General features: G+C 46.5%; 1 protein-coding gene and 1 pseudogene across 1 annotated transcript in view; one reads left to right on the top strand and one right to left on the bottom strand.

Annotated features, from left to right (window-relative positions):
- The window catches only part of ENPP6 (ectonucleotide pyrophosphatase/phosphodiesterase 6), a 93,973-nt gene extending 73,220 nt beyond the window's left edge, over positions 1-20,753 (bottom strand). The window contains exon 1 of the mRNA XM_065899940.1: positions 20,418-20,753. Coding sequence (XP_065756012.1) covers positions 20,418-20,658 — 241 coding nt within the window. The 5' untranslated portion in view covers positions 20,659-20,753. The remainder of the gene's footprint in view (positions 1-20,417) is intronic.
- Positions 20,754-22,309: 1,556 nt separating this feature from the next.
- On the top strand, positions 22,310-24,429 carry LOC136141727 (signal peptidase complex subunit 2 pseudogene; annotated as a pseudogene).
- Positions 24,430-24,904: the final 475 nt, after the last annotated feature.

Below are 24,904 nucleotides of genomic sequence, written 5' to 3'. Positions count from 1 at the left end.
TAAAAATAAAAGACTGATTATTGGATGCTAGAATGTAATAGATCATTTATGGGAGCAGAGGTATCTTGTCTTAAGTCTCTCTGAGCTAACATTAAAGGTACATGCTCTCATAGGAGCCCACCCCAGGAAAGAATGTAACATGGCCATGGGTTGAACAAGCCCAGTGGTCTTTGCTTTCATTCTCATGTTTACATTTCAATTCCAGGAGTCAAGCGTTGGTTTTCACTGTGCCTGAAGCATTTCCTCGTGGTGTCTCCTTGTGAAAACGTTAACTGAGCCCAGCTGCGGTGGGGAGATTGGGCAAAGTGAACATTTTCTTAAAATACCAACCCTGTTCTAGTTAACAAAATCAAACATCATTCAAGATTTTTGCTCCAAGTAAAGAAGGTCATTTCTTCACCAACTGCCGTTTCTACTCCTCCCAATATTATCTGAAGATCTGGAAACCTATGTTCGATTTGTGTCATCGTGGGCACGTGATGAGAAGCTTCCATCCTGAAGCCGCACCTTGGCCTGACCACTCTATGTTTGCTGGTGGTCGCTAGGAGTCCCCTCCGTGGGAGCACAGGCGGGCATCTCTTGTAAGATGTAAAGGGAATTCAAGAGAAGCCACCTGTGAAAAGTGATGTCAAGTAGCTCCAGAGGTTGGGAAATTTAGGAACAATTTAGCTTCAGGGAGAAGCAATTCTGATGAGAAAAGATTCAGGAGAATGTATTACCAATTAAATGGTGGAGACGTTTCAAAATAAAGACATCAAACCGCCATTGTGAGATTCATTAGTAATCCACTGGGCCCACTGACAGGGCCATTTTTGCATTTTATTTGTTTCCTTATGTGACAGAATAGGTACTGATAGATACCATGTAGAAGTCAACATCTGGTCTTATTAACACTTGACTTGAAACTGAATCCACCTAGAAAGATTGATAGGAATCGAAATGACAGGTAAGGTGCTTAAGCGAGCGAATGTATTTGCCATTCTTTTAAAACACTTCATTTCCTGGATTTTCCATCTGTGACCCACCAGGGCGGCCGCTCGACCTGTCAGACTGTTTCAGAGGTTTGGAACCTAGCAGCTCTGTGTGCCTGGTGGGCCAGCAGGCCCTGCGCGGGGAAAGTGGATTGGAGTTGGTACGGTAAACAGTTCCTCCTGGCTACACCAGAGAATTCTTCCCTCGCCGTCCTCCTTTCCCTGCCACAGCTCTACATGGGGGTTATTCCAGTGAAACAGAGGGGGATGGAGTCCATTAGGTTTTTCCCAAAAAAGAATTAAACTTTGTTCCTCAGGTAAACTGGTAGAGCAGGATTTTAAGTAGAAATTTCTGGCCTAGGCTTCTAATCCCCCAAATCCTACCTCAAGCCAGGCCATTTTTCCCCTGTTAAAAATCATAACTCTGAATCTTAACAGGGCGAGGCGTGGGGGGCAAAAACTACATTCCTGCTTTGAAAAATAAATGTATGGTCATCTGGCTTCAAATGCTAACCGCAGCCGCAGTGCCCGTTCGGTTCAGTAGCGACGCAGTGAAGAGGGGCACGGATCAGCTAACAACACACTGCCCTCCCCGTGACGTGAGCCAAGGTCAGAAGGTTCGGGGGAAGCAGAGCAGAAGTGGTCACGACAACAGATAAGAAAGAGGACCTTGGGCTTCCCTGGTGGCGCAGTGGTTGGGAGTCCGCCTGCCGATGCAGGGGACGTGGGTTCGTGCCCCGGTCCGGGAAGATCCCACATGTCGTGGAGCGGCTGGGCCCGTGAGCCGTGGCCGCTGAGCCTGCGCATCCGGAACCTGTGCTCCGCAACAGGAAAGGCCACAACAGTGGGAGGCCCGCGTACCGCAAAAAAATAAAATAAAATAAAGAAAGAGGACCTTGCCACAGCATTTGAACTCACTCCTCGGAGCCCTAAACCCCTTCATTTTTTTCAGAAGAGCAACTCGAAACCAGAAAAACTTTGAGGCCAGCGGGTTTAGAAATCATCATAGCCGGACTTGAACCAACATCTCTTGCTTCTAATCCATTACCCTTCTCACGCAGACACCATCAAGAGACAGGGAGGAAGTGACCAGGCCAAGCCCAGATTGGCACATGAACACAGAGAGGAAGGGGGCTCATGTGAGGGGAGAAGTGGTTAGAGTCTGGCCGTGACCTGAAAAACTATAAAATATGGCGAAGTCAAATACAAGGTAATCTTGTTTGGGCAGAAGCACTGCCTTTTTATTTCACATTATTAAGAAATTCATATTCTCCTGCTGACCACAAAACCACCTGGAGGTGGAAGCTGGGCAAACAGGATACCTTCTACCTCACACCATGTCGCCCGAGGGGACTGCTGTTTCTGAGAACTGTCCCAGACTCTCAGTTATAAATGGCTTAAACTCCCAAACCTAAAATCTCTTGGGAATGAGACTGAAGTTGTTTTAAGCCACCAGAGCTCTGGATTACTCACCAATTTGGAATTTAGTGAAGAGGTAAACCATAGGAGTTTTAAATTGGGTCTCTACTTGCCTCTTAAAATATTTGACAGAGTTTGCAAAATACTTAATTATACCCATTTCTGCTTTGCATTCCTAAAACCTGTCCTGGGTCGGGTATGGATTGGGGCTGAGGAGAATCGTAAGGCAATGTCTGACGCAATCTTTGCCACGTCCATTTGGATTTTCCATCTGCTGTGAAACTAAAAAGGTCCTCCTTGATGCCCTAGCAGCAGGGACTGCCTTTCTGTAAGGAGTGAGGGGTGGAATGGGGCAGAGAATAGCTTAAAAGGAAACTGGCTGAGTATTTAGGACAAAGCAGCTTCCAACTAATTTTAAAACAAACACAAAGAGACACTTAACGGAGCTCCTGCTAAGTGTGAGGGTAGATGAGACACTTGAGTGGGAGGGTCCTGCCCTCACCGGGACCACCATGCCCTCCCAGGCCCCCAGAATCAAGTGTACTTACATGCAGCTAGTCCGAAGCAGCGCCTCGGTGGCCTGGGTCAGTGTCCCAGATGGGGCTTATCAAAAGAAGCCTGTTTAAACCATTCCTCACAACTGTTCAGCCGTGGCCATTTGAGATAAGTAGCTGAGTGTCTGAGGTTGAATCCTCTCTTTTGTACTCAACCCCAGAAGCGCTTATTGTTCGTATTGTCCATTGAGACACACAAAGGAGGGTTTAAAAACAGAGTTGTCCGTGAGGTTGCCTAGTCTGGAAGAAGCTTGGAAGGGCCGTGACACATGCACTGTGGAGCCTGTGTGTACAGGCGTGCGTCATGTGCATAATGCAGCTACAAGGTCACTGTCTGAGGGACGGACACTTAGATGGCCACACAGGACGGTGCTGCGCTGAGAGCTACTTCTTTGAAGGCGGGAAGTCCTAACAAGAGCACGGGATTTTGTACTCACAGTTCTGCCATCCTGGGGCTCTGTGAGCTTGAATGAGTAAGTTAAGAGCTCACACATAAAAAGAAACAAAATTGAGTTATTTGTAGTGAGGTGGATGGACCTAGAGTCTGTCCTACAGAGTGAAGTAAGTCAGAAAGAGAAAAACAAATACCGTATGCTAACACATATATATGGAATCCAAGAAAAAAAAAAAACATGTCATGAAGAACCTAGGGGTAGGATGGGACCAAAGACACAGACCTACTAGAGAATGGACTTGAGGATATGGGGAGGGGGAAGGGTAAGCTGGGACGAAGTGAGAGAGTGGCATGGACATATATACACTACCAAACGTAAAATAGATAGCTAGTGGGAAGCAGCCGCACAGCACAGGGAGATCAGCTCGGTGCTTTGTGACCACCTAGAGGGGTGGGATAGGGAGGGAGGGAGGGAGATGCAAGAGGGAGGGGATATGGGGATATATGTATATGTATAGCTGATTCACTCTGTTATAAAGCAGAAATTAACACAACAATGTAAAGCAATTATACTCCAATAAAGATGTTAAAATAAAGAAATAAAAATAAGGACATCCAGGGCTTCCCTGGTGGTGCAGTGGTTGGGAATCCACCTGCCAGTGCAGGGGACACGGGTTCGGGCCCTGGTCCGGGAAGATCCCACATGCCATGGAGCAGCTAAGCCCGTGTGCCACGGCTGCTGAGCCTGTGCTCTACAGCCGGCGAACCAAAACCACTGAAGCCCGCATGCCTGGAGCCCGTGCTCTGCAACAGGAGAAGCCAACGCAATGAGAGAAGCAATTGCAACGGGGAGTGGCCCCTGCTCTCTACAACTGGAGAGAGCCCGCGTGCAACAACGGGGTCCCAGTGCAGCCAAAAATAAATAAATAAATAAATTAATTAAAAAAAAAAAAAGGACATCCAAAAATAAATAAATAATCAAAATTAAAAGAAATTTTTAAAAAAGAGCTCACAACCTCGGTTTCCTCATCTATAAAACCAGTATAGGGCTTCCCTGGTGGCGCAGTGGTTGAGAGTCCGCCTGCCGATGCAGGGGACACGGGTTCGTGCACCGGTCCGGGAGGATCCCACATGCCGCGGAGCGGCTGGGCCCATGAGCCATGGTCGCCGGGCCTGCGCATCTGGAGCCTGTGCTTCGCAACGGGAGAGGCCACAGCAGTGAGAGGCCCACGTACCGCAAAAAGAAAAAACAAAAACCAGGATAACTATGCCCACCTTACATGGTTTTCTGAGGACTGACTGAAACACTATTTGAAAGCACCTGGGACTAGGTGCTTTAGACACATGGATGTAGGAATCCTGCAGACGTTTGGGAAATGTACATCCTGTTCCCTCTTGACTAAATCTGGCGGCTGTAACAAAGGAGGACAACAGGAGTGCTGCAGAGACAGAGGCCTCCATCGTCCTCGCAGACTCTGACTCCACCAACCAGAGGCTGCATGGTGAAGATGCTGAGTGATGGGCTGGGCTGGGGGAATGCAGAGGTCCTCGTTCTGGTCCTGGTTTATCCAATTCCTGGCTAGGTGACCTCACACAAACTGCATACCCTCCCCAGACTTGAGCTCTCTCATCTGCAGACTTGCCTTTACATAACTCCCAAGGTGATTATAAAGATCGTCTGAAGTTATCAAGATTAGAAAGGAAGAAGTAACTGTTTTTATTTGCAGGAAACATGATCTTGTAGATTCCTGTGATGCAGAGAATCCACATAATTCTATCAGAACTAATAAACAAATTCAGCACAGCAAGATGCAAGATCAACACCCAGAAATCAGTTGAGTTTTCATACATCACAAAAGTGAAATTAAGAAAATAATTCCATTCATAATAACATCAAAAAATAAAATGCCTAGAAATATTTTAGAAGAAGTGCAAGACTTGTGCACTGAAAATTATAAAGCAGTGTGGAAAGAATATGGAACCTGAATAAGTAGACATCTCATGTTTATGGATCAAAAGACTTAATATTGTTAAGTTAGCAATATTTCCTAAATTGTTCTATAAATTCAACACAGCACCTAACAAAATCCTACCTGGATTTTTTTTCCAGAAGTTGAAAAGCTCATCCTAAAACTTATTTGGAAACACAAGTGACTCAGAATAGCCAAAACCATCTTCAAAAAGAAGTAAGAAGTGGGAAGACTTACACACCCCTATTTCAAAACTCACTACAAAGCTACAGCAATCGTGATAGTGTGGTCCTGGCATAAGGATGGACATAGGAAGTAAAACTGAGAGCCCAGGAATAAACTCTAACATTCATGGTCAGTTGACTTCCTACAGAAATATCAAGAAAGGAATAGTTTTTTCAACAAATGGTGCCAGAGCAACTACCTCACACCAAACACAGAAATTAGCTCAAAATGTATTGCAGACCTAGATGTAAGAACTACAAGTATAAAACTCGCAGAAGAAAACACAGGAGTAAATCTTCACGATGTTGGATCAGTCAGTTATTTCTTAGATATGACACAAAACGTACACAAAGAAAAGACTGAGATATTGGACTTCATCAACATTAAATGCTTTTGTACTTCAAGACACTTGGGGAGAGGGATGACAACCCTCCGCCTGCGAGAAAAATGCTTTCAAATCATACACTCGATAAGAAATATATATCCAAAATAGATAAAGAACTCCCCAACTAATAATGCAAAGACAACCAATTTTTAAAAATGGGTAACAGAATCTGAGTAGACATTTCTCCAAAGAAGTTATCGAACAGCCAATAAGCACATGATGTCAAGCACCTTAGTTCTTAGGGAAAAATGTAAACTAAAACCACAGTGAAATGCCCTGCCACTCCCACTCGAATGGCTACAGTAGAAAAGGAGAGGCAAGGACAAGTGTTACTGAGGCTGTAGAAAAATGGGAACCGTCATACAGTGGGAATATAACATAGTGCAGCCACTTTGGAAACCAGTTGGGCAATTTCTCATAATGTTAAATGTAGCATTACCATATGACCCAGCAAGCTCAGTATCTACCCAGGAGGAATGACGACCTATGTCCACACAAAGGCTTGTACACGAATGCTCACAGCAGCCTTATTCATAATAGCTGAAAAGTGGAAATGACCCAAATGTTCATCAGCTGGTGAACGAATAAACAAAGCGTGGCCTATCCATACAATGGAATGTTTTTCGCCAACGAAAGGGAATGATGTACTAATACAACACGGATGGACCTCAGAAGCATCGTGCTGAGTGAAAGAAGCCAAATACAAAAGAACACATGGTTCCATTTATATGAAATGTCCAGAAAGGGCAAATCTTTAGAGAAAGAAAGAAGATTCGTGGTTACCTAGGGCTGGAGGTGAAAATGGGGAGCAACTACCCGGCCCAAGTTTTCCTTTTGGGATGATGGAAATATTCTAAAATTATATTGTGGTGATAGTTGCACACCTCTGTAAACATACTAAAAGTCATTGAGTTGTACACTTACAATGGATAGATTTTATGGTATGTAAGTTATACCTCAATAAATCTATTAACAATTTTAAAAGATCACTTGAGAGCACAACTATAGAGATCCACATATAGGACCTCATTAGCATATCAAGACTAAGTTACATCCCTCAGATTCCCAGCTACATAGTTGAATACCAGCCCCCAAGTCCTCCAAATGCAGGCTTTACCTACAAAGTCTTGTCCAGACTTTCCATCTCCCTACTGGTCTCCAAACCCTGCTGCTACATGTAAAGCCCCTTTTTTGTTTCTTCTCTTTAATTTTTCTGTTTGATAATACTGTCCATCTCCTATAGAAACTTCTTTCCTTGATTACTCTGACCTTATTTGACTCCTGATTTCCATTTGAGGTCTTTGCTAGAATGTTCTGTGATAGGTCTTTACTTCCTCGTCTCCTTTCCTGTCTCTTCTTCTGTGTCGTGCTCCCTAAACGTAAGAAGGTCCCCCAAGGTTTCATCTTGATCTCTTTCCTTTCTCTTGACACAATCCTTCCAAGGAGCCTCATCTACTCACATAACGCCCACCTCTATGAGGACGACTCTGAAATCTGTATCTCCAGCCTTCACGGCTAGTAAAGAAATCACCACCCAGGTGTCTTGCAAGTGCCCAAAGTATGAGACTTAGATACTGTATTGATATATTTTATTGAAACATTAGCCAGTATATTCCCTTCCACAATGTTTCAAGTAGGTGTCCAGTCCCTTTTGTCTTTGGAGAGCTGATATTACCTGCTGGACACACTCCTTCCTTTGGGACTTTTTATCATCTCAAACTGACCTCATTTAAACACACGGTGAACATGACTTTAAAGGGGAAAGAAGGAAGGAAGGCATATATGCCTTGAGGGAAGCAGGAAGAGAGGAAAACAGGATGGGCTACATAACTCTGGGGACTTGGCTCCCAGGCTCCTTCATTCTCACCTTGGATTTGGATGGCCTCTCCCAAACCCACACTACTCAGAAATGTCAGAGTAATCATCTCAAAGCCCACTTCTGCTCTCCAAACGCTCCCCGTTATTCCCGCCTCTGCCCCTCGACTTGAGCAACGCCATTTACCCTCTCGGCCCTTCTGCCAGGTTTCAACCTGCCCAAATCCTTCAGGCTTCACTCAAACAGCGTCACCTCAGCAAACCTTCCCTCTTCACCACACACCCTTAGAAATGGTCCCCGCATACCCTGTGCCTTTTCTGTCCTTATTCTGTCCTGGCCTATGACTATTTCTTTCTGCACATACTGAGTTGCTCAGCTTAACTGCGAGCTCATCCAAGACAGAGGCCACGTCCCTTCAGAACAGCACCTCTCACCTAGGAAATGATCATATATCCCCGCATAGGGAACGATCATACACAAATGTACTTTACAAACATACGTCAACATTACATGCTGTTGTAATTACCAAATTCTGTGGTTCAGACAGTAAGTGGTAAAGGAGCCAGCAAATGGATGAAAATGAGATCTCAGAGCGCCATCCAGCTCTGAGATGTTACTATCTGTGGGTTAAGGCCTTGTAGAGGGGGGACATCTTATTTTGGCTTCAAAGAACAAGATGGGTGGAGGGAAGCAGGGTCCGGGCTGGGGTGGAGGCTTGGGGGTTCCAAGGAGGATGGGAGTAGAGCGCTTCCAGAAGTAATTAGTAGTATAAGCAGAGGGAAGGACTGGGCGTTCTCAGAGAGGCCTCCAACCAAAACAGGGAGGTAAAGAGGTCATTCTGCAAAATTCCATTCCCGCAGGGGTTCCACAACTGGCCAACAGAACCCTGATGATCCCTGTGTTTGAAGGGGAGGAATCAGTCTGTTTCCACTGATGGAAGCTCCTGAGGTGAGATTCACCACACAGCTGGCTAGTCAGTTCAAAAGGCTAGTCAAACAGGTGGCTGAGAATTGAGTAAATAAAGGCATTTTTGTTTCCATTTGATTATTTTAGCTTTTAGCAGCTGTTAACACAGTCTGAGAGTGAAGTCTTTGGACTGTGACTCTCTTATCTGTTCCATCAGAACTTGGTGAGGTCATTTAAGGCTTGTGAAGGACAGCAGCCAGCCTCTGATGACCAGCCAAGGCCTGGGAAGTGGGTGGGGTGGGGGGGGGCGGAATGGCTGAGCTGAGTCTAAGCACCCTCCACCCCCAACACACACAATCTTCTAGGCACTTCCACTACCTTCCTGACTGGATCTTTGATGAAATCTACACACAAAGCTTCTTCGAATCCCATCTCCACTTCAGCTTACACATCTCGGGAGGCATCAAGGATGGTGAGAAAATAGCAAAAGCAAACCAAGCAGGGAAGCCCGGCCAGGAAAGAGTGGAGTGCTCAGAGAGCACAGGCAAAGTGGCCGGCGTGGATAAACAGGCAGGAAGGGTTGGGAAGGATTCCTTGGCTTCCATCCCTGCACATCCGAGGGAGGCCAGACTCTAGCCTGACTCACAGGCCTGTGTTTGGTGAGGTTCTGCCCTTATATAGACGCTGGAGCCGACTCTTACGCCCCAGTCTCTGTTCTGCACAGTGAGATAAATGAATGCACTAGCATTCCTAAAGCATCTTCTGCTTTTCGCATTTTGTAATTCTGAATGTCTCTGGGGGAAACTCTGGATTGGGATGTAGTGGGTTTTGTCACATAGTTCCAAGCTCATTCATACAGTTTTAGTGTTCTGTTTTACACCGACAAATGCACACTAAAATGGACTATGAAAGTCACACACAGAAACGTACAGGGAGGGGTGTCATGTTTTGGGGTGAGGCCAGCTGGCTAAGCTGTGGGGAAATGGGCCAGACTGGGAGTAACCAGAACCTGGAATTAGATCCACCCACAGAGCCCAGCAAAACCGGGAGAGCCTTGGGTGCTGGGAGGTCCAGGACAACAGGCTGAATGTGGCAGGGGTGCTCGTTTGGACCTGGGAAGGAGAAGCACAGCCCACGTGAGGATGAAGGAGGGGACTCAGAAGCCTACAGAGTATGGCCAGAGGAATCCAGAATCCAGTGCTGACACAGCAGTTTGTTAGAAAATAGTGGGACCTCAGCTGATGAGGTTCAGCGCCAAAACTCCAGAGACTTAGAAGACAGATAAATACCATAAGGCTTCCACCATGGGATCGAATGCAAGTCTAGTTCCTGGCACCGAATCAAAGAAGTGCAACAGACACGAATCAACCGTCTCTTCTGAGCAAGCTCTGGGCCCAGATGCTTTGACTGCCCGCGTTCCACTACAATCGCTCTGAGTGAGTGTAGACCAGCAGCAGGGTAGATTGCCATGCGGATGGCCTGGACGACAGCAGGCGGAAGGCCTTCAGAGGCTGGACCCAAGGTGGGCTCTGGTCGACTGTCTCCAGTCCTCAGAGGGAAGCCCCTGACTCCCTGCCCACGCTCTTTCTGCTCAAGCAGGGCTTGCCAACCTGCTGCCCGTCAGACATTTGTGCTGGGCAACCTGGGGTGAACAGACAAGGCTGCTCTCCCCAAGGGGATGGGGCGGGGGACCAGGCCCCTGAGCACACCTGTAACCCTCTCACGGCCCACAGCACACAGGTGGGGATGCTCTGCTGTAGACGCTTACGTGAGTTCTCCCAATGAGCGCGTCTGTCCTCCTGACTCAGACCTGGCACCACAGGAGCACTCACTCTTAAAGGCGGGCGCCCAGGGGAAGCTGCTTCAGCAGGGGGGGTGAAGGCTCGGCACTCCCCTCCCCACAGGCCTGTCTGTGATTGCAGCCTGGGCAGCCCTTCGTCCAGATGCGTTTGCCCCTCGTGGCTCTGTGACCTACCTGTCAAGCCCTTGCCCCTCTCCTCGCTCCGGGAAAGCGCCAAAGGCAGGAGCAGGTTACGATCAAGCACAAGATGTGACGCGAGCCGAATGCTGCACACAGGACGCAGAGGAGCCCCAGGCCTGCCCTGCGTCCTCGCCCGGGAGACCGTGGACACAATGGCCTTATTCACGGACGGGGACTCTGAAACCCCAGTAGGTGTTGTCTAAAGTGTCTCAGAAATAAATGTTAACATGCTGACTCAGGCTCCCTCTGAATCCATTCTAAATGTTCTTTAACCCGTTTGTGGCGTAGCACTGATGATGAAGCAGGTCCTGAGAGCAGCCTTGGCAGGAAGCCTGTGGTCCCACCAATCAGCAGTGGGGAGAGGCGAGAGGGAGTGAGACAGGAGACCAGCCTGGTATGGAGACCACCTGGCTCCAGGAAGGGAACCTCCTAAAAGAGGGTTTGCTGTGCTTATAATCAAAGACTTTCACCGCAGCTCTGCCCGCCAGTCTCTCCGTCCCCTCCTGCAGGGAGTACATTTCATTTCCAGCAGCCGAATGAACACCCTGCCATCACCGTGGAAGCCAAGAGAAACATACTTTTTGAAAAGTGGCACTTCAGTGTCGAGAGGTCTGATGAGGAGAGCTAAAATAATGACATGCCGGGAGAGATTATTTTCGTAAATTCTTGGAACGCGCTTTTTTCTCCGGGCTTGAGCCGGTGAGTGGCCCTCACGGCTTCTGTCACCCGACACCTCACACACCCAGCCGCTTTCTGCAGGCGGCTTACTCAGGACCCATTACACGCACCATAGCTTTAAGTGGAAACGTGAAATCTCTGGGAAGTAAGTGACAAAACTGAGACAAGAGTTCATGCAGATGAGAAGACAGATTTAATTGTGTGTTTGTGAGAAATGTCCTCTACCAGCCGGGGGGCAAGCAGAGAGATGAGAAGTCCATATACTGGGGTCCACCTGAACCCACAGGAGAAATTTCTCTCCTTGACCCCCATGATTATTCTACATGTTTCTGGAACTCTCCTTTAAGAGGTTGTCTCTGATCCCCTAAAGGGCCAACTCCAGGTGAATAACCTAATCCAACCTGAAATCTATTCTGATGAAAATTTACTTCGTCAAATAAACAGCCGTCCAAACTTTCCCATCTTTGCTCATAGGAGACCCAGACTTCTGAATTTCTTGTAGGCTTGGAATTGATTCAGGTTCCCTTCTTTTCAGCTCTTCCATGTTCACTCACTACCCAATCAGCAAGTTCTGCCTCGAGGGCGCTCCTCAAATTCAACTCTTCACTTATAGCCCATCGGAAAGAATAGATGCTCCAACGTTTGAAGTAGAAAAAAAGGAAAGGTGGAACCTACTGAATTATCTTCAGTTTAGCCTTCAAAGCCTTCTATCAACTGCATGCCTTTTTTCTTTTTTTATAAAACAAATTCACCTCTCTCTCTCTAACCCTCTACCCTGTACCGGGGATGGTGAATGGGTTTAGCACCCTTCCCTCTGTCTTGTTAATGTGTCTCTGACTATTTCTCTGACTGTACTTGTGCCATGTCCCTCATCAGAGTCTTCATAGATTTTTTATTTTAAGATCTGGCCCTAAATTTATCTCCACTAAAAATCTTTTCAGTCATCTTTCAGTGTTTATTCCTAGATCCACCTTTTCCATGGAACTGTTCAAGACCATTTTAACTCCCAATAAGACCTGTCTCCCTGAGTTGCAGACACTTAATCTCTATGCCATTTGTTTAAATTAATACCTACGAGTTTCTGATAAAATGTACCTAATATCCATTCAGTGCATAAAAGTTAAATATATTCCCGCCACCTCTATGTGAGGATTATATATCCTGAACTATTGGCATCAAGCTTGGTGATAGGATTTGCTTTGGCCAATGAAATGGGAGTAGATGTGACTTGTGCCACCTCTGAGCAGAACTTTTAAACATCATTACACTGTTCGCCATTTTCCCTTTTCCCTCTGCCATGCAAGAAGCACGTCTCATTTGGAAGTGGCTTTTTCAGCCTGTGTCTCAAAATGAAGAGGAAATGGGGCAGTTAATCCTTAAAGTCCATGCACATGAGTGAAAAAAAAAATCTTAGTTGTGGTAAGCCTCCGACAGAGCTTGTTACTGCAACATGATTTAGCCTATCTTATTGGTAAAGTGGGTAATATGTACAATTTTTATAACGGTGGTTTTACACAAAGTTTCTCATTCTGTCCTCACAACAAGCCTATTGGGTAAGTTTTACTTTCTCCATTCTACTGCTTAATAATATTAAAACTCAAAAGCACTTCAAATCCTGCAAGTCAGAAAGTGAGAGAATGGATGAAATTAGATCTTTGGCAGCAAATCCATAGCTCTTTCCACTATACCATGTACTGTGGGTTGAACTGCGTTCTCTAAAGAGTTATGTTGAAGTTCTATCCCTCAGCACCTGTGAGTGAGACCTTATTTAGACACAAGATCTTTGCAGATGTAATCAAGTTAAGATGAGGTCACGAGGACGGGCCCTAATCCCTAATCCCATATGACTGGTGTCCTTATAAGAAGGGACACACAGGGAGAATGCCATGACAGTGAAGGCAGAGATTGGAGTGACACTTCGATGCAATCTACAAACCAAAAATACCAAGGACTGCTGGCAATGCAAGAAAGCTAAGAGAAAGGCATGGAACAGATGCTCCCCTAGAGCCTTCAGAGGGAGCGTGGCCCTGCTGGCACCTTGATTTCAGACGACTGGCTTCCAGAACTATGAAGGAATAATTTCTATTATTTTAGGTCACCGCATTTGTGGTAATTTGTTACAGCAGCCCTAGGAAACCAAACACCATGACCACCTCAATTTCAGAGCATAAACCATCAGGAATTCTCAGGAAGTAGGTCTGGGGGTGGAAGTGGTATGTCTAAAGAAGCCTTCATTCTTCCATCGGCTGCCCAGTGGCCCCCATCCTGCCTGTGTTAGTTTCCAAGAGCTGTCATAACAAAGTACCACAGACCAGGTGACCTGAACAACAGAACTTTATTTTTCACAATTCTGGAGGCTAGAAGTCCAAAATCAAGGCGTCATCAGGGTTGGTCTTTTCTACAGCCCTCTCTCCTTGGCTTTGTAGATGGCCACCTTCTCCCTGTGTCTGCATATAGTTTTCCTTTGGTGCCCATCTGTGTCCTAATCTCCTCTTCTTATCAGGACATCAGCTATGTGGATTAGAGCCCACCCTAACAGCTCCATTTAACTTAATTGCCATTTTAAAGACCCTATCTCCAAATGCAGTCACATTCTGAGGCACTGGGGGATAGGACTTCAAGATATACATTTGTGTGTTGGACAAGGAAGACACGATTCAGCCCATAAACCATTTCCTGTTTTCAAATATCTAAGGAGCCTCTCATGAGCCTTACGCAATGTGGAGTGGAGACCAAGAGCACAAGACGGCCTGACCCTTTAAGTTGCCAGACCCATCCCTGGGCCTCACAGCAAAGACCACACAAAACGTGGCCTTCGCTGCCCTCTCACAGTTGTTCTCACGGTTCTGAACCATTCGCCTCGTTCGTGCTTCACTGATGCCTCCGCCTCCTTGGCTTCGGCAGTCTTGGCTGGAGTGAGGCTCTATTTAGGGCTACGCTGATGACTAGTGTATTGCTGCACCCCCTACAACCCAGGCCCTTGAGGCCCAGCACCCTCCTCATGGGTGACTCTCCTTACAACCCTCTTGCAGCCCCTGACCTTATAGTCAAAATGTAAAACAAAACTGATAGACATACTTTGAGGTTATATAAGATTATTAGGCATAAATGGTAATCGGTTCACCTAAATATCTGTTCATTGCTTTCACAAAGCAAAGCATAATTTCAGTCTTTTCCTCTGCCTGCTAGTTTAGTAGTATCTAAAATCAAAATAACAATCAAGTTCCCTGAAACTCTGAATGCTCTGATCATTATTATAATGCTTCTTCACTAGGATAAATTTTGTTTGAAGACAGAGCATGACAAGTGAAGGGAGGGTGGCCAGGGAAGGAGTATCCACTGCAGTGACTTTGGGGAAGAGATCTAAAAAAAGCAACGGAGCAAGAATTCCCTGGCGGTCCAGTGGTTAGGACTTGGTGCTTTTACTGCCGAGGGCGCGGGTTCAATCCCTGGTCAGGGAACTAAGATCCCTCAAACTTTGGGTCTTTCTGGGGAAAAGCATTCCAGACAGAAGGAACAGCAAGTTCAGGTGTCCTGGGATGGCCACCTGCCTGGAACAGGTGAGGAAAAAAGAGAAGAAATGGTGGGGAATGAGGCTGGAAAGGGCTGGGTGACCTGGGGCCAGTTCTGTAAGAGCCTGAATCTACTGGAGCGTCTGAACAGAGGAGTGACACCATCGGGCATGTGTTTTAAGAGGACTAGTCTAGTTCGCATATGAGACAAACTGTAGGGCAGAGAGAGTGGGGCACCAGGAGCTGCTGGGAAGCTCTAGGCTCCCAAGGGTGCGCCCTCTGGTGAGGGCCCCAGGGATGGAGGCAGGAGAAGCAGAGGCTTTGCGATCCATCCTGAAAACGGAGCCAACTCAGCTGCGGGAGAAAAGGTGGTGAGGAAGATGGGGAGGGGCCGACAGAAGGGACCGGAGGAATCAGTGAGATAGGAGGAAACAGAGAGAGGAGGGCGTCCTGGAGCTGAGGGCGCTATCAGGAAGGAGGCCATCAAAGCAGAGGACTGACCCTTGATGACCAGGAGGCCGCTGCTGAAAACCAAAGCATAACGGGGTTTTGCAGGAGAGAGAGTAAGCGGGGAGCAGTGGGCACCCCAGACAGAGGCATCTAAATCCAAGGAAGCCAAGCCCTGGGCTGAGCAGCCCCGAGCAGATGCTGATCCAGGGGGAGGAGAGGCCAGGTGCCCTGGAGAGAGGCCGTGTCCATGCTGCTTGTGCTGTGGGCGTGCAGAGGCCGCCACAAGTGAAACTGACTCTCCAGAAGGCTGAGGATGTGGGTTTTTTTTCAAAACATGATTTCTCAAATACTTTCTGCATTGATTTCCTTTGGTCCAAGTGACAGCCGGTTTTAATTTAAATCGGCTATTTTCTTAAAGGCAAGGGAAAGCTTGCCTTACCCGGCAATCCCTCACTCCAGAATGTGAGGCCTTGATATCTGGGAAGAATTTGCTTCACGTGTCATTTCTAGGAGGGCGGTCAGGACTGCATCGGCACAGATACTAATTCTAGGCAGTTAACACCCTTGGTTTTGCTTTGATTCCACTAGAGGATTAATCAAGTGTCTTCAACCAGGCTCTGGCTGCTTCCCGGACTGGTCATAAGGAGACCTCTGTCCTGGGTCCCAGGTCATACACAAAACCTTCTGGGCACGCCAGGACTCGGGTCGGGGCCCTGCTGGTTGCTGTGTGAGAACTGGCCTCCGAGGCCTGCCCTCCAATCTCAGCCCTGCTACTGAGGTTCTTAGGTGTCTGCAGTGAAGCACGCAGTCTCCCTGCACTTCATTTACCAGCTTGTAAATGTTAACATGATAATAACACACTGTATAGCAAACAACTCAGGATATGTTCATCTCTTGGCAGATTATGTTCAGGAAGATTAAATTCTAGACCAGCTTCCCTGCTACTCAGGACATTTCTGGGCCACCTTCCACAAACACTTAATCAGAAGTGCTCAAGAGTTACAAACAACTGTTGCCATTGGCTTTGGCAAAATGATGCTACCTTATGCTGCCTCAAAACACACCCAATGTTTTCTCTTATGCGTGATCTGCATTGAACAGATCACTGCTTTTTGTCCGTGGATGTTATGTTAAACTTTACTTAAATCAAATGGGGATTTACCTCAAAGAGAATAATTTTACAAAAAGATCCACAGTTAAAGATTAAAACAGGGCTTCCTTGGTGGCGAGGTGGTTAAGAATCTGCCTGCCAATGCAGGGGACACGGGTTCGAGCCCTGGTCTGGGAAGATCCCACATGCCGTGGAGCAACTAGGCCCGTGAGCCACAACTGCTGAGCCTGCGCTTCTGGAGCCTGTGCTCCGCAACAAGAGAGGTCGCGACAGTGAGAGGCCCGCGCACCGCGATGAAGGGTGGCCCCCGCTCGCCGCAACTAGAGAAAGCCCTCGCACAGAAACGAAGACCCCACACAGCCAAAAATAAACAAATTAATTAATAAGATTAAAACAGAAAGCTTCCCCATAGAAGTTACACTGTGGTTATATTTTAACTAAAATTAAGTTGATCTACAGACAGCTCTTCAGAAAAGAGCTTATGCATCAAGTAAGATATTATGATAAACGCCACGCTTGGGGCTGTTTATTCCAGCCTTCAAAATGCTCTCACACGCTACTCTGACTAGAAGAAAATCCTCCTCTCTTCTGGTCTTGCACAGCATATTAGGAAACTACCCATTGGTCCTTTGTGTAGCAGTCTGCTAGGGCTGCCCTAACAAAGTACCACCGACTGAGTGGCCCAACAACAGAAACTGGTCTCTTGCAGTTCTGGAGGCTGGAAATCTGAGATCAAGGAGTCGGCAGGTCTGGTTTCTGGTGAGACCTCTCTCCTTGGCTTGCAGGTGGCAGCCTTCACACTGTCCTCATGAGGTCTCTTCTCTGTGAACGCTGATCCCCGACGTCTCTTCCTCTTCTTAAAAGAGCATCAGCCATAGCGGAGTAGGGCCCCACTCTAACAGCATCATTTAACTTAATCATCTCTTTAAACACCATGTCCTTAAATATGGTTACATTCTGATGTACTGGGGGTTGGGATTTCAACACACGAATTTTGGAGGGACACCATTCGGCCCTTGCTACTCATTTGGGATATTAGTAGGTATATGATGTGTCTTTCCTGCTCAACTTGAATGTAGGCTCCCTGGGTAAATGGTCCTGTTTTAAGATTCTATGTGTTCCCAGTAATCAATTGTCTGATGGATTTTCTTTTTTGCAGGGGGGCGGGGTGCCAGGCCGCACAGCTTGTGGGATCTTAGTTCCTCGACCAGGGACTGAACCCAGGCCCTGGTCAGTGAAAGCGTGGAGTCCGAACCACTGGACCGCCCGCGAATTCCCTGGATGGATCTTCTTGATCACTATTGGAATTGTGTCCACATTTGTCCTGATGCAAACACATTTTGAAGGAAAAAAAAATCAGTCACAGTGGCTTCATGTCAATGACTGGGCTAGATGATTTCCAAGGTTCCCCACAAATCCTGTGACTGTTCATTTCCCATCACCATCCACGTGGCTTCCCATGAAATTCTCCTCTCTAAAGATCAGTCATGTGCTTAATTTCTAATACGTAGGCCTCCCAAGAGGTGACAGTCCTAACTTTTTCTAATTTCACGTCTGCTTCTGGCAACACCTGAGATTCTGGCCAGATTAGGACCCAGAAGCTGAGGAAACTGAGGTTCAGGGCAGTGCAATGGCTTGCCCATCCCAACCCTGCAAGGACTCCAACCAAGTTCTCCCAGCTCCCAGGCCAAGTTCTTTCCAATAACCCATCATTCCTCATTATGAAAAGAGAAGAACACCAAGGGCTTTATGGCTTATGGGCAATAATTCACGTAAGGAATTGAGATCACAGTCTGTCTTATAAATTCTGAGGAACCTTAAGACAGCATACCTTTTAGTACCGAAAGGATCTAGCATGATTCTTTCGTTGGTTCGTGAAATGTTCATATGCTCAAACCATATGTTTAACTACTATTCCCAATGGATAGATCCTTCCTTATATGAAAAAAAGAGGAATTTTTCAACATCAGGTGGAAAAAGAAGCATAGATATTGGGGGAAACAGTCTAGATTTCACGCTGAGTCAGTTCCAGGGCAGTGGAGGTGGCAGCACCCTGATGGCCAGGCCACCCCGGCCCACAATCCCACTCCAAGCCTTTACGTCCACTCAGTAGATACAAGTCACACCCAGAGACACTGGCACGTGAGCATGAGCCTTGCTGGACACACCCTATATACAATCTTGCTTCTATCAAAGCGAAAAGGCCAACTTAAGCACCAAGCGAGCTTTCAAGTCAGATCCTACATTTTACCAACAAAACCTTGAAGGGCGAAGCCGTATGGACAGCCTGTGGCTTTCTCGGGCTAGACTCAGTCTGATAGTAAAGGTAAGATCTCTGTCAAACATTCACAGGGCCTGCACTGTCCCACCATGAGAAGGGCCCTTCTGTCGTGCCTAGACCAGAGAAAATACCCACAGCCTGACAAGAAAGTGTCTGCCTGACTAAGGCTTTGTGCAAATTAGTCCTTGTGCTGATATCAGGAACATGGATCTGACAGACAAAGGGCCGAGTCACTGGCTGCGTTTCTCCGTGGAGACCGTAATGGTCCCTTTTTGCTCGCTGGAGTCTGACTTGCTAAAATGGATTTTGCTCCTCTTCCACTGAGACTGAGAAAAGTGCACGTGGCAGTCTGTGAATCGAGCCTCGCAACAGGGCTCTGAGAGACAACTGGTGCTGGGGTGGCTGCAGGTGTGAAACTCCCGGGACAGTGCCGAAGTCGGCCTGTGACACACAATAACCTCTATGTGCGGCCCGCAAACGGCTTCCCTGAAAGGGCAGATCCGTGCCAAGGGAGGACGAGGAGACTTTTGTTCATCTTCTTCTGAGAGATGCTGATTGTTTGTCTGTTGGGGGAGATTTTTGAAAATGAGCAGATAAATTCCTTGCTGTGTGCCGTCTGGACTTTTTTTTTTTTTTTTTTTTTTTTTGCTCTCCATGCCTTTATTTCTAATTCTCCAAAATCTCTTTCCCCATTAATTTGATGGCATTTTTATGTACACATGCATACAGTATCCACGTATGAAGTCAGAGATAGCAATTTGTCTTTCCAGGATCCTTGGGCTTTGCTGTCCTGTGAAGATCCATAATGAGATACAAGAGTTCTCATCCCCTTCCTGTTAACAGAACTTATAGTTTTCCCTGCGCTCAGAGCACACAGCTAAGTCCTACATCAGCATTAATAGCAGCGCATTCTTCCCAGCCTCCCTGGACAGCTTGCTAAATTCTTTCAGAGCTCCTCTCGCTGGCCCTTACAAAGGTTAGCTGATAAACAAACCGGAAGGTAGGAATCTCACTGTGTGAGCACAGATAGAGGATCAAATTCGTGCAATCACATTTGGCGTGCTGGCAATCCCAGATGGAGGTCATTTTTAGGCAAAAGTCTGCTTTTCCAAACCCAGGCACAGTCTGGGTTAGCTGGGGGTTGGGTTTTGTTTTGTTAACAGATGCTAGAAGTTAAAAATGGGAATCTGAACTACACATCAATTTTTTCTTCTCCGTGTCATTTTACCTGGCCCCAAAGGGCAAAAGAAGGAGCAAGTAGCATTGCTAAGTAATACTTCAGGATATGACCTGAAAATTCCCTCCGAGTCATCCAGGAATCCCACATGTAACTTTCATAATCTAGCACACTGACAAACAAGCCAAAACAGCTCCAGGATGACAGATGACTTCAGGGCAAAGGGACAGAAGGAATTTGATACAAATGAAGACCTGTTGACTTTTTAAATTTGAACTTAGAAAATACGGAGTAGGCCAGAATTTTTTATTTGTAAAACAGATAACCACTTTAACAATCATCTATTCATGTAGTTCTCTGTTCTCCACACTGAGAAGCCAAAACAGGTCCTGGGAATAACTTTTGGAAAACAACACACCCATGAAAAAAAAAATCTCAGCCAAGAACACACACTTCCTGTCTATCTCTGGTGTCCCAAAGGATGAGGGAAACCTGAGCATTTCCATGAGACTCTAATGCCAGGAGCTAACTGCTACTGTTGGACTCCAGCCCGCCCCTCCCCGCCCGGAGGAGGACATGGTACTCACCAGTCATTAGGCTGTAGTAATTGGGGTACGAGAGACTGGGAAAGTCTGGGGTCAAGTAATCCGCTTTCACCCCCCTGCTCACAATCTCCCTGAAACCAGGCAAGGACTCCAGGACCTCATCACTGATGTAGTCAGAGCGAAAACCATCCAGCAGAAACACCAGGAGCTTCCGGCGGGCCGGGGCTGGCTGTGCCAGGCTGAGAACAAGGGCCAGCAGGAGCGCCCCGAGCTTCTCTGCCATGCTGCCAGGAGCCTGCCCGAGCACGGCTGGCACAGCCGTCCCTTTGCAGAGACTGAGGATGGAGAATCTGTAGCTATTCTCTCTTCTAGGGGCTGGACCTTGACTGCTGGCCTTCCTGAGCCAAGTTCACTTTCAGAATTTAAAGGTACAGCACCCCCTTTTAAAAACACCTATGCTCACCCTTTACTAGAAAGTCCGGAGATCGACCTCTTCGGAGAAGCCAGGTTCCCAAACAACCCAGAATTAACACCAGGGGAGAGAGTGCAACCTTATTATGTGGGCCGAATGTTCCAGAAATACAAGCGCCCACAGAGAGGTGGAATTTGAGAAGATGACAGAAGTTAGCACTAACTTTGCAGTTGGGCTAACCAAACGAGGAGGCAAGGAAAAGGGTGATCTCTTGGTTTGCTGCCATCCCACACCTCTGCCCAATTTAAACTCTCTCACTGACTTTTTCGCTTACAATTTAGTAACGCAAACCTCTTAACTCGGGATGTAAACAAGAGACCATAAAATTCATTTTGGGCATATCTGTGGACTTTTCAGCAGGGCCTCCATCTTCATAGCATTTAAAAACAAATTATTTGTCTATGTCTCAGCCACTTCTTCTTTTCGTATGCATCTCTATACAGCGCTTATTGTTTTACTTTTCAAGTTGCCCGTGTCCAAACCCAGCTGTAGGAGGCGATGCCTCTCAGCAGAGCCATAGAGCCAGAAAGTTCCACAATTGAACAACAGACTTGGGGGTCATTGTGGCAGATTGGTCTGAGGTAGCACTGCCCAAGAGGGCAGCAATCAGACAGAGAGCTGGAGGACGATAGTTTGAGATGGACAAGCACAGCAAGAGATAACCAGGAGGCTTCATGCCAGGAAGGACCAGGCAGAGGAGGGACTGGGAGGCCGACCAGGAGGTCGGTGAGGGCAGCAAACACAGGTGAGTCAGGAGACAAAGCACTAAGTCCAGATGGCTGCGGTTCCCTAGGCTGGGTCTTTCATTTGGCAGAAAATTAAGTATAAAGGCTTATAAAATGTGTATGGCCCATAGCAAGTCCTTAACAAATGCAAACTATTATTACCATTGTAACGTTGCTTGGATCCTGGTGAAACTTGCAAGGCCCTGGGCAAAGCTTCACAGAGACTGAGGGCGGTCAGACACCAGCCGCTCTGATCTTAATCAGTTCTACAGTGGCTGTCACCCTACCTCCGCCCTCTGCCTGTGCCTTGTCTTCTTATCCTATTCTATTGCATTTAGAGTCAAGCCCTCACATGAGACCACTGGTCACTTTCTACATTGTGCTGGGAAAAAAAAAAAAAAAAAAAACACCTTGGCCAAATTACCATTCCCATCTCAGCTGGCTGAGACAAGGATCAGATTTCATTTTCCCAATAAAAGTAATGCTTTTTACAACTAAAAAAATAAGAGAAAGAGAACAGCTTATTCTTAATATTTTTTAAATTTGAAAACACAATGTTATTCTTATCTCTTTGAGTTACGTTGTACTGTTATTCTAAACGGAAGGAAGGAGTAAAGCAAAGGGAAAGGTGCTGATGCTGACGAAGCCGATGGGCTGCCCTGGCCGTGACCATCACACACACACTGAAAGAATTTCCTCCGGTAGGGAGGGCCTGACGAGGCAGCAGATAAAGCTAGATGCGCTGTCAGTTCCTGAGTATGTCCAGGGTAGGGGACTATGGAGATGGCATAATAACGCAAACCCACACGAACTGCCTTGGGGGTGGCCCCTGAGCCCCCTTGGGGAGAGGTTAAGGACTCCAAATGTTACAGACGAATATAAAAGGGGCATCCACTTCCCTCCGCCTCTAGCGGGAGGTCCAACCCCAAATCCAGCTCCCTGAGCGCCTTACCCAGTTGCTGAGGTGGGGAATCCTTAACTAACAAGCTCCAAGTTACAGTGTCCCCAGATCCCTAGAGGACCCCAAGGCTCCATGGATAGCGCTGTGGTGCGTCTGGGTGCGGGCATTGCTGCTGTGCACTAAACATTGTTTTGTGATGATGTTTCTCTAAAGCTTTGGATCAATACGTTACTGTAAATAAGCATCTTTAATGTACATACCAATATATGAAGAAAGAAAGAAACACATGGGATAGAATTCAAACCAAGGAAATCCCAGCGCTGCCTACAGTCAGACTCCTGGCCTTATACTGCCTTGTGGCCTAGAAAAGGTTGGAAAGAAAAGCTAAAAGCCAGCAAGGAAAGACAACAGATTAGAAAATGTGGTTATTATTAAGTGCCCAAAGCCTTGTGGTCCGAGACCTTGTATGCCTGTTATCTGGATGTCCTCAGCATCTAATATGTAAAAGTGCTCCTTTTGCCACTTGTTTTTCAAGGGTTGACAATGGTATAAAGGTCACTGCCCACAGGAGTTTAACCCAGATAATGCAGAAACATGAAAAATTTCCTCCAGAACTTGGAACGAGCTTTGTCCTGAAAGCTGTTCCAGGTCTTGCTAGGGACAGGCATGAGCTCTCAGGAATGTGCTGTCCAGATGGGTCAGCACTCTGGTGCCTTGCCTCCATGGAGAGGCAGATGAGATGGAAGGAAGGAGTCCTGGGCTTAGAGAAAGAAGACACGATTCTAGAGCCTGGGTTCTGGCATTCTGCAACTGTGTGATTCTGAGACAGCTGTTGCCTTTCCATGCTTTAATTTTCCCCTCTGAAAGTGATAGAGGCTTTAAGATCCTTCCCAGAATCAATTAGAATTCAAAAGTTGTGACCCAAGTCAGCCCATGTTAGCCAACATCAGCCTTCACTGACCCTGTTAATCCATCACATTTTTGGCAGCCCATGTAGGCCCATGTCAACCCTTACCTTCCCAACAAATCAGCAGTCTTAGATCCTCAAAGTTCTTGCCCTAAAGCCTGACCATGGCAAGTGTCCCACCTGCCTTCTCTCTGGTCAGGCCTTGGAATTAGAATCTTAATAGATTTTAAAAAATTGAAATCCTACAGAACGTGTTCTAGATTCAGGATAATATTCATCTAAAATTAAGATTAAATAAAGACACTTTCAGATAAAGGAAGCTGAGACAATCAGTCCCCAACATACCTGTACTACAAGAAATACTAGGCAGAAGCAAGCAAGATGGCGGCGGCTGCTCAGGGAGGGAGAACCAGTGGTGGCGGAGGCAGTAGTGGGGCTGGCAGTGGTTCCAGCTGTGGGACAGGCAGTAGCTGCAGCGGCTTGCTGGACAAGTGGAAGATTGATGATAAGCCTGTAAAAACTGACAAATGGGATGGATCAGCTGTGAAAAATTCTTTGGATGATTCTGCCAAAAAGGTACTTCTGGAAAAGTACAAGTATGTGCAGAATTTTGGTCTAATTGACGGTCGCCTCATCATCTGTACCATCTCCTGTTTCTTCGCCATAGTGGCTTTGATTTGGGATTATATGCACCCCTTTCCAGAGTCCAAACCTGTTTTGGCTTTGTGTGTTATATCCTATTTTGTGATGATGGGGATCCTGACCATTTATACCTCATATAAGGAGAAGAGCATCTTTCTCGTGGCCCACAGGAAAGATCCCACAGGGATGATATTTGGCAGCTGTCGTCCAGTCTCAAAAGGTTCGATGAAAAATACACTCTGAAGCTGACCTTCATCAGTGGAAGAACAAAGCAGCAACGGGAAGCCGAGTTCACCAAGTCCACTGCTAAGTTTTTTGACCACAACGGGACCCTGGTCATGGATGCATATGAGCCTGAGATATCCAGGCTTCATGACAGTCTTGCCACAGAAAGAAAAATAAAATAGCTACTTCTAAAAGCAGCCATCTTTTGGCTGGATCATGCTGAATTGAGGGGTGAGGGAGAAAGAAACAGAGAACTTAATATGGATAAAGTAAGAAATGTAAAACATGTCCGTTTTGTCTTGAAATTTTAGTCCATTCTGTATAAACAGAATTTTCTAGCTCAGATATGAGAAGTTGTAGCTCTGCTATCTAGCTGTAGCCTCTTTGGTCTACTGATTGCATTGTTTTGATTTGCTTTTCTGGAAAAGCATTTTTGCTTAAAATCCGTACAGACTTCCTCCTTCATACCTAGCAGTACTTTATATAGTATAGCTTTGTGCCATGCAGCATTTGAAGACTCAATTTTTTAAATTGTTAACCTGTTGATGACTTTATTGTGTTAATTCCCATTTCAACAGCTGTTTCCCTTAATTCAGGATACAACTTCTTGTGTATGACAGTTTTCCTTCACACACCATTTTTGCGGGTATGTATATA

The sequence above is a fragment of the Phocoena phocoena genome, chromosome 21 (genome assembly GCF_963924675.1).
Source record: "Phocoena phocoena chromosome 21, mPhoPho1.1, whole genome shotgun sequence".
NCBI classification, from domain to species: domain Eukaryota; kingdom Metazoa; phylum Chordata; class Mammalia; order Artiodactyla; family Phocoenidae; genus Phocoena; species Phocoena phocoena.
Note: the sequence above shows the minus strand (reverse complement) of the source record. Positions and strands in the feature narration are given on the sequence as shown.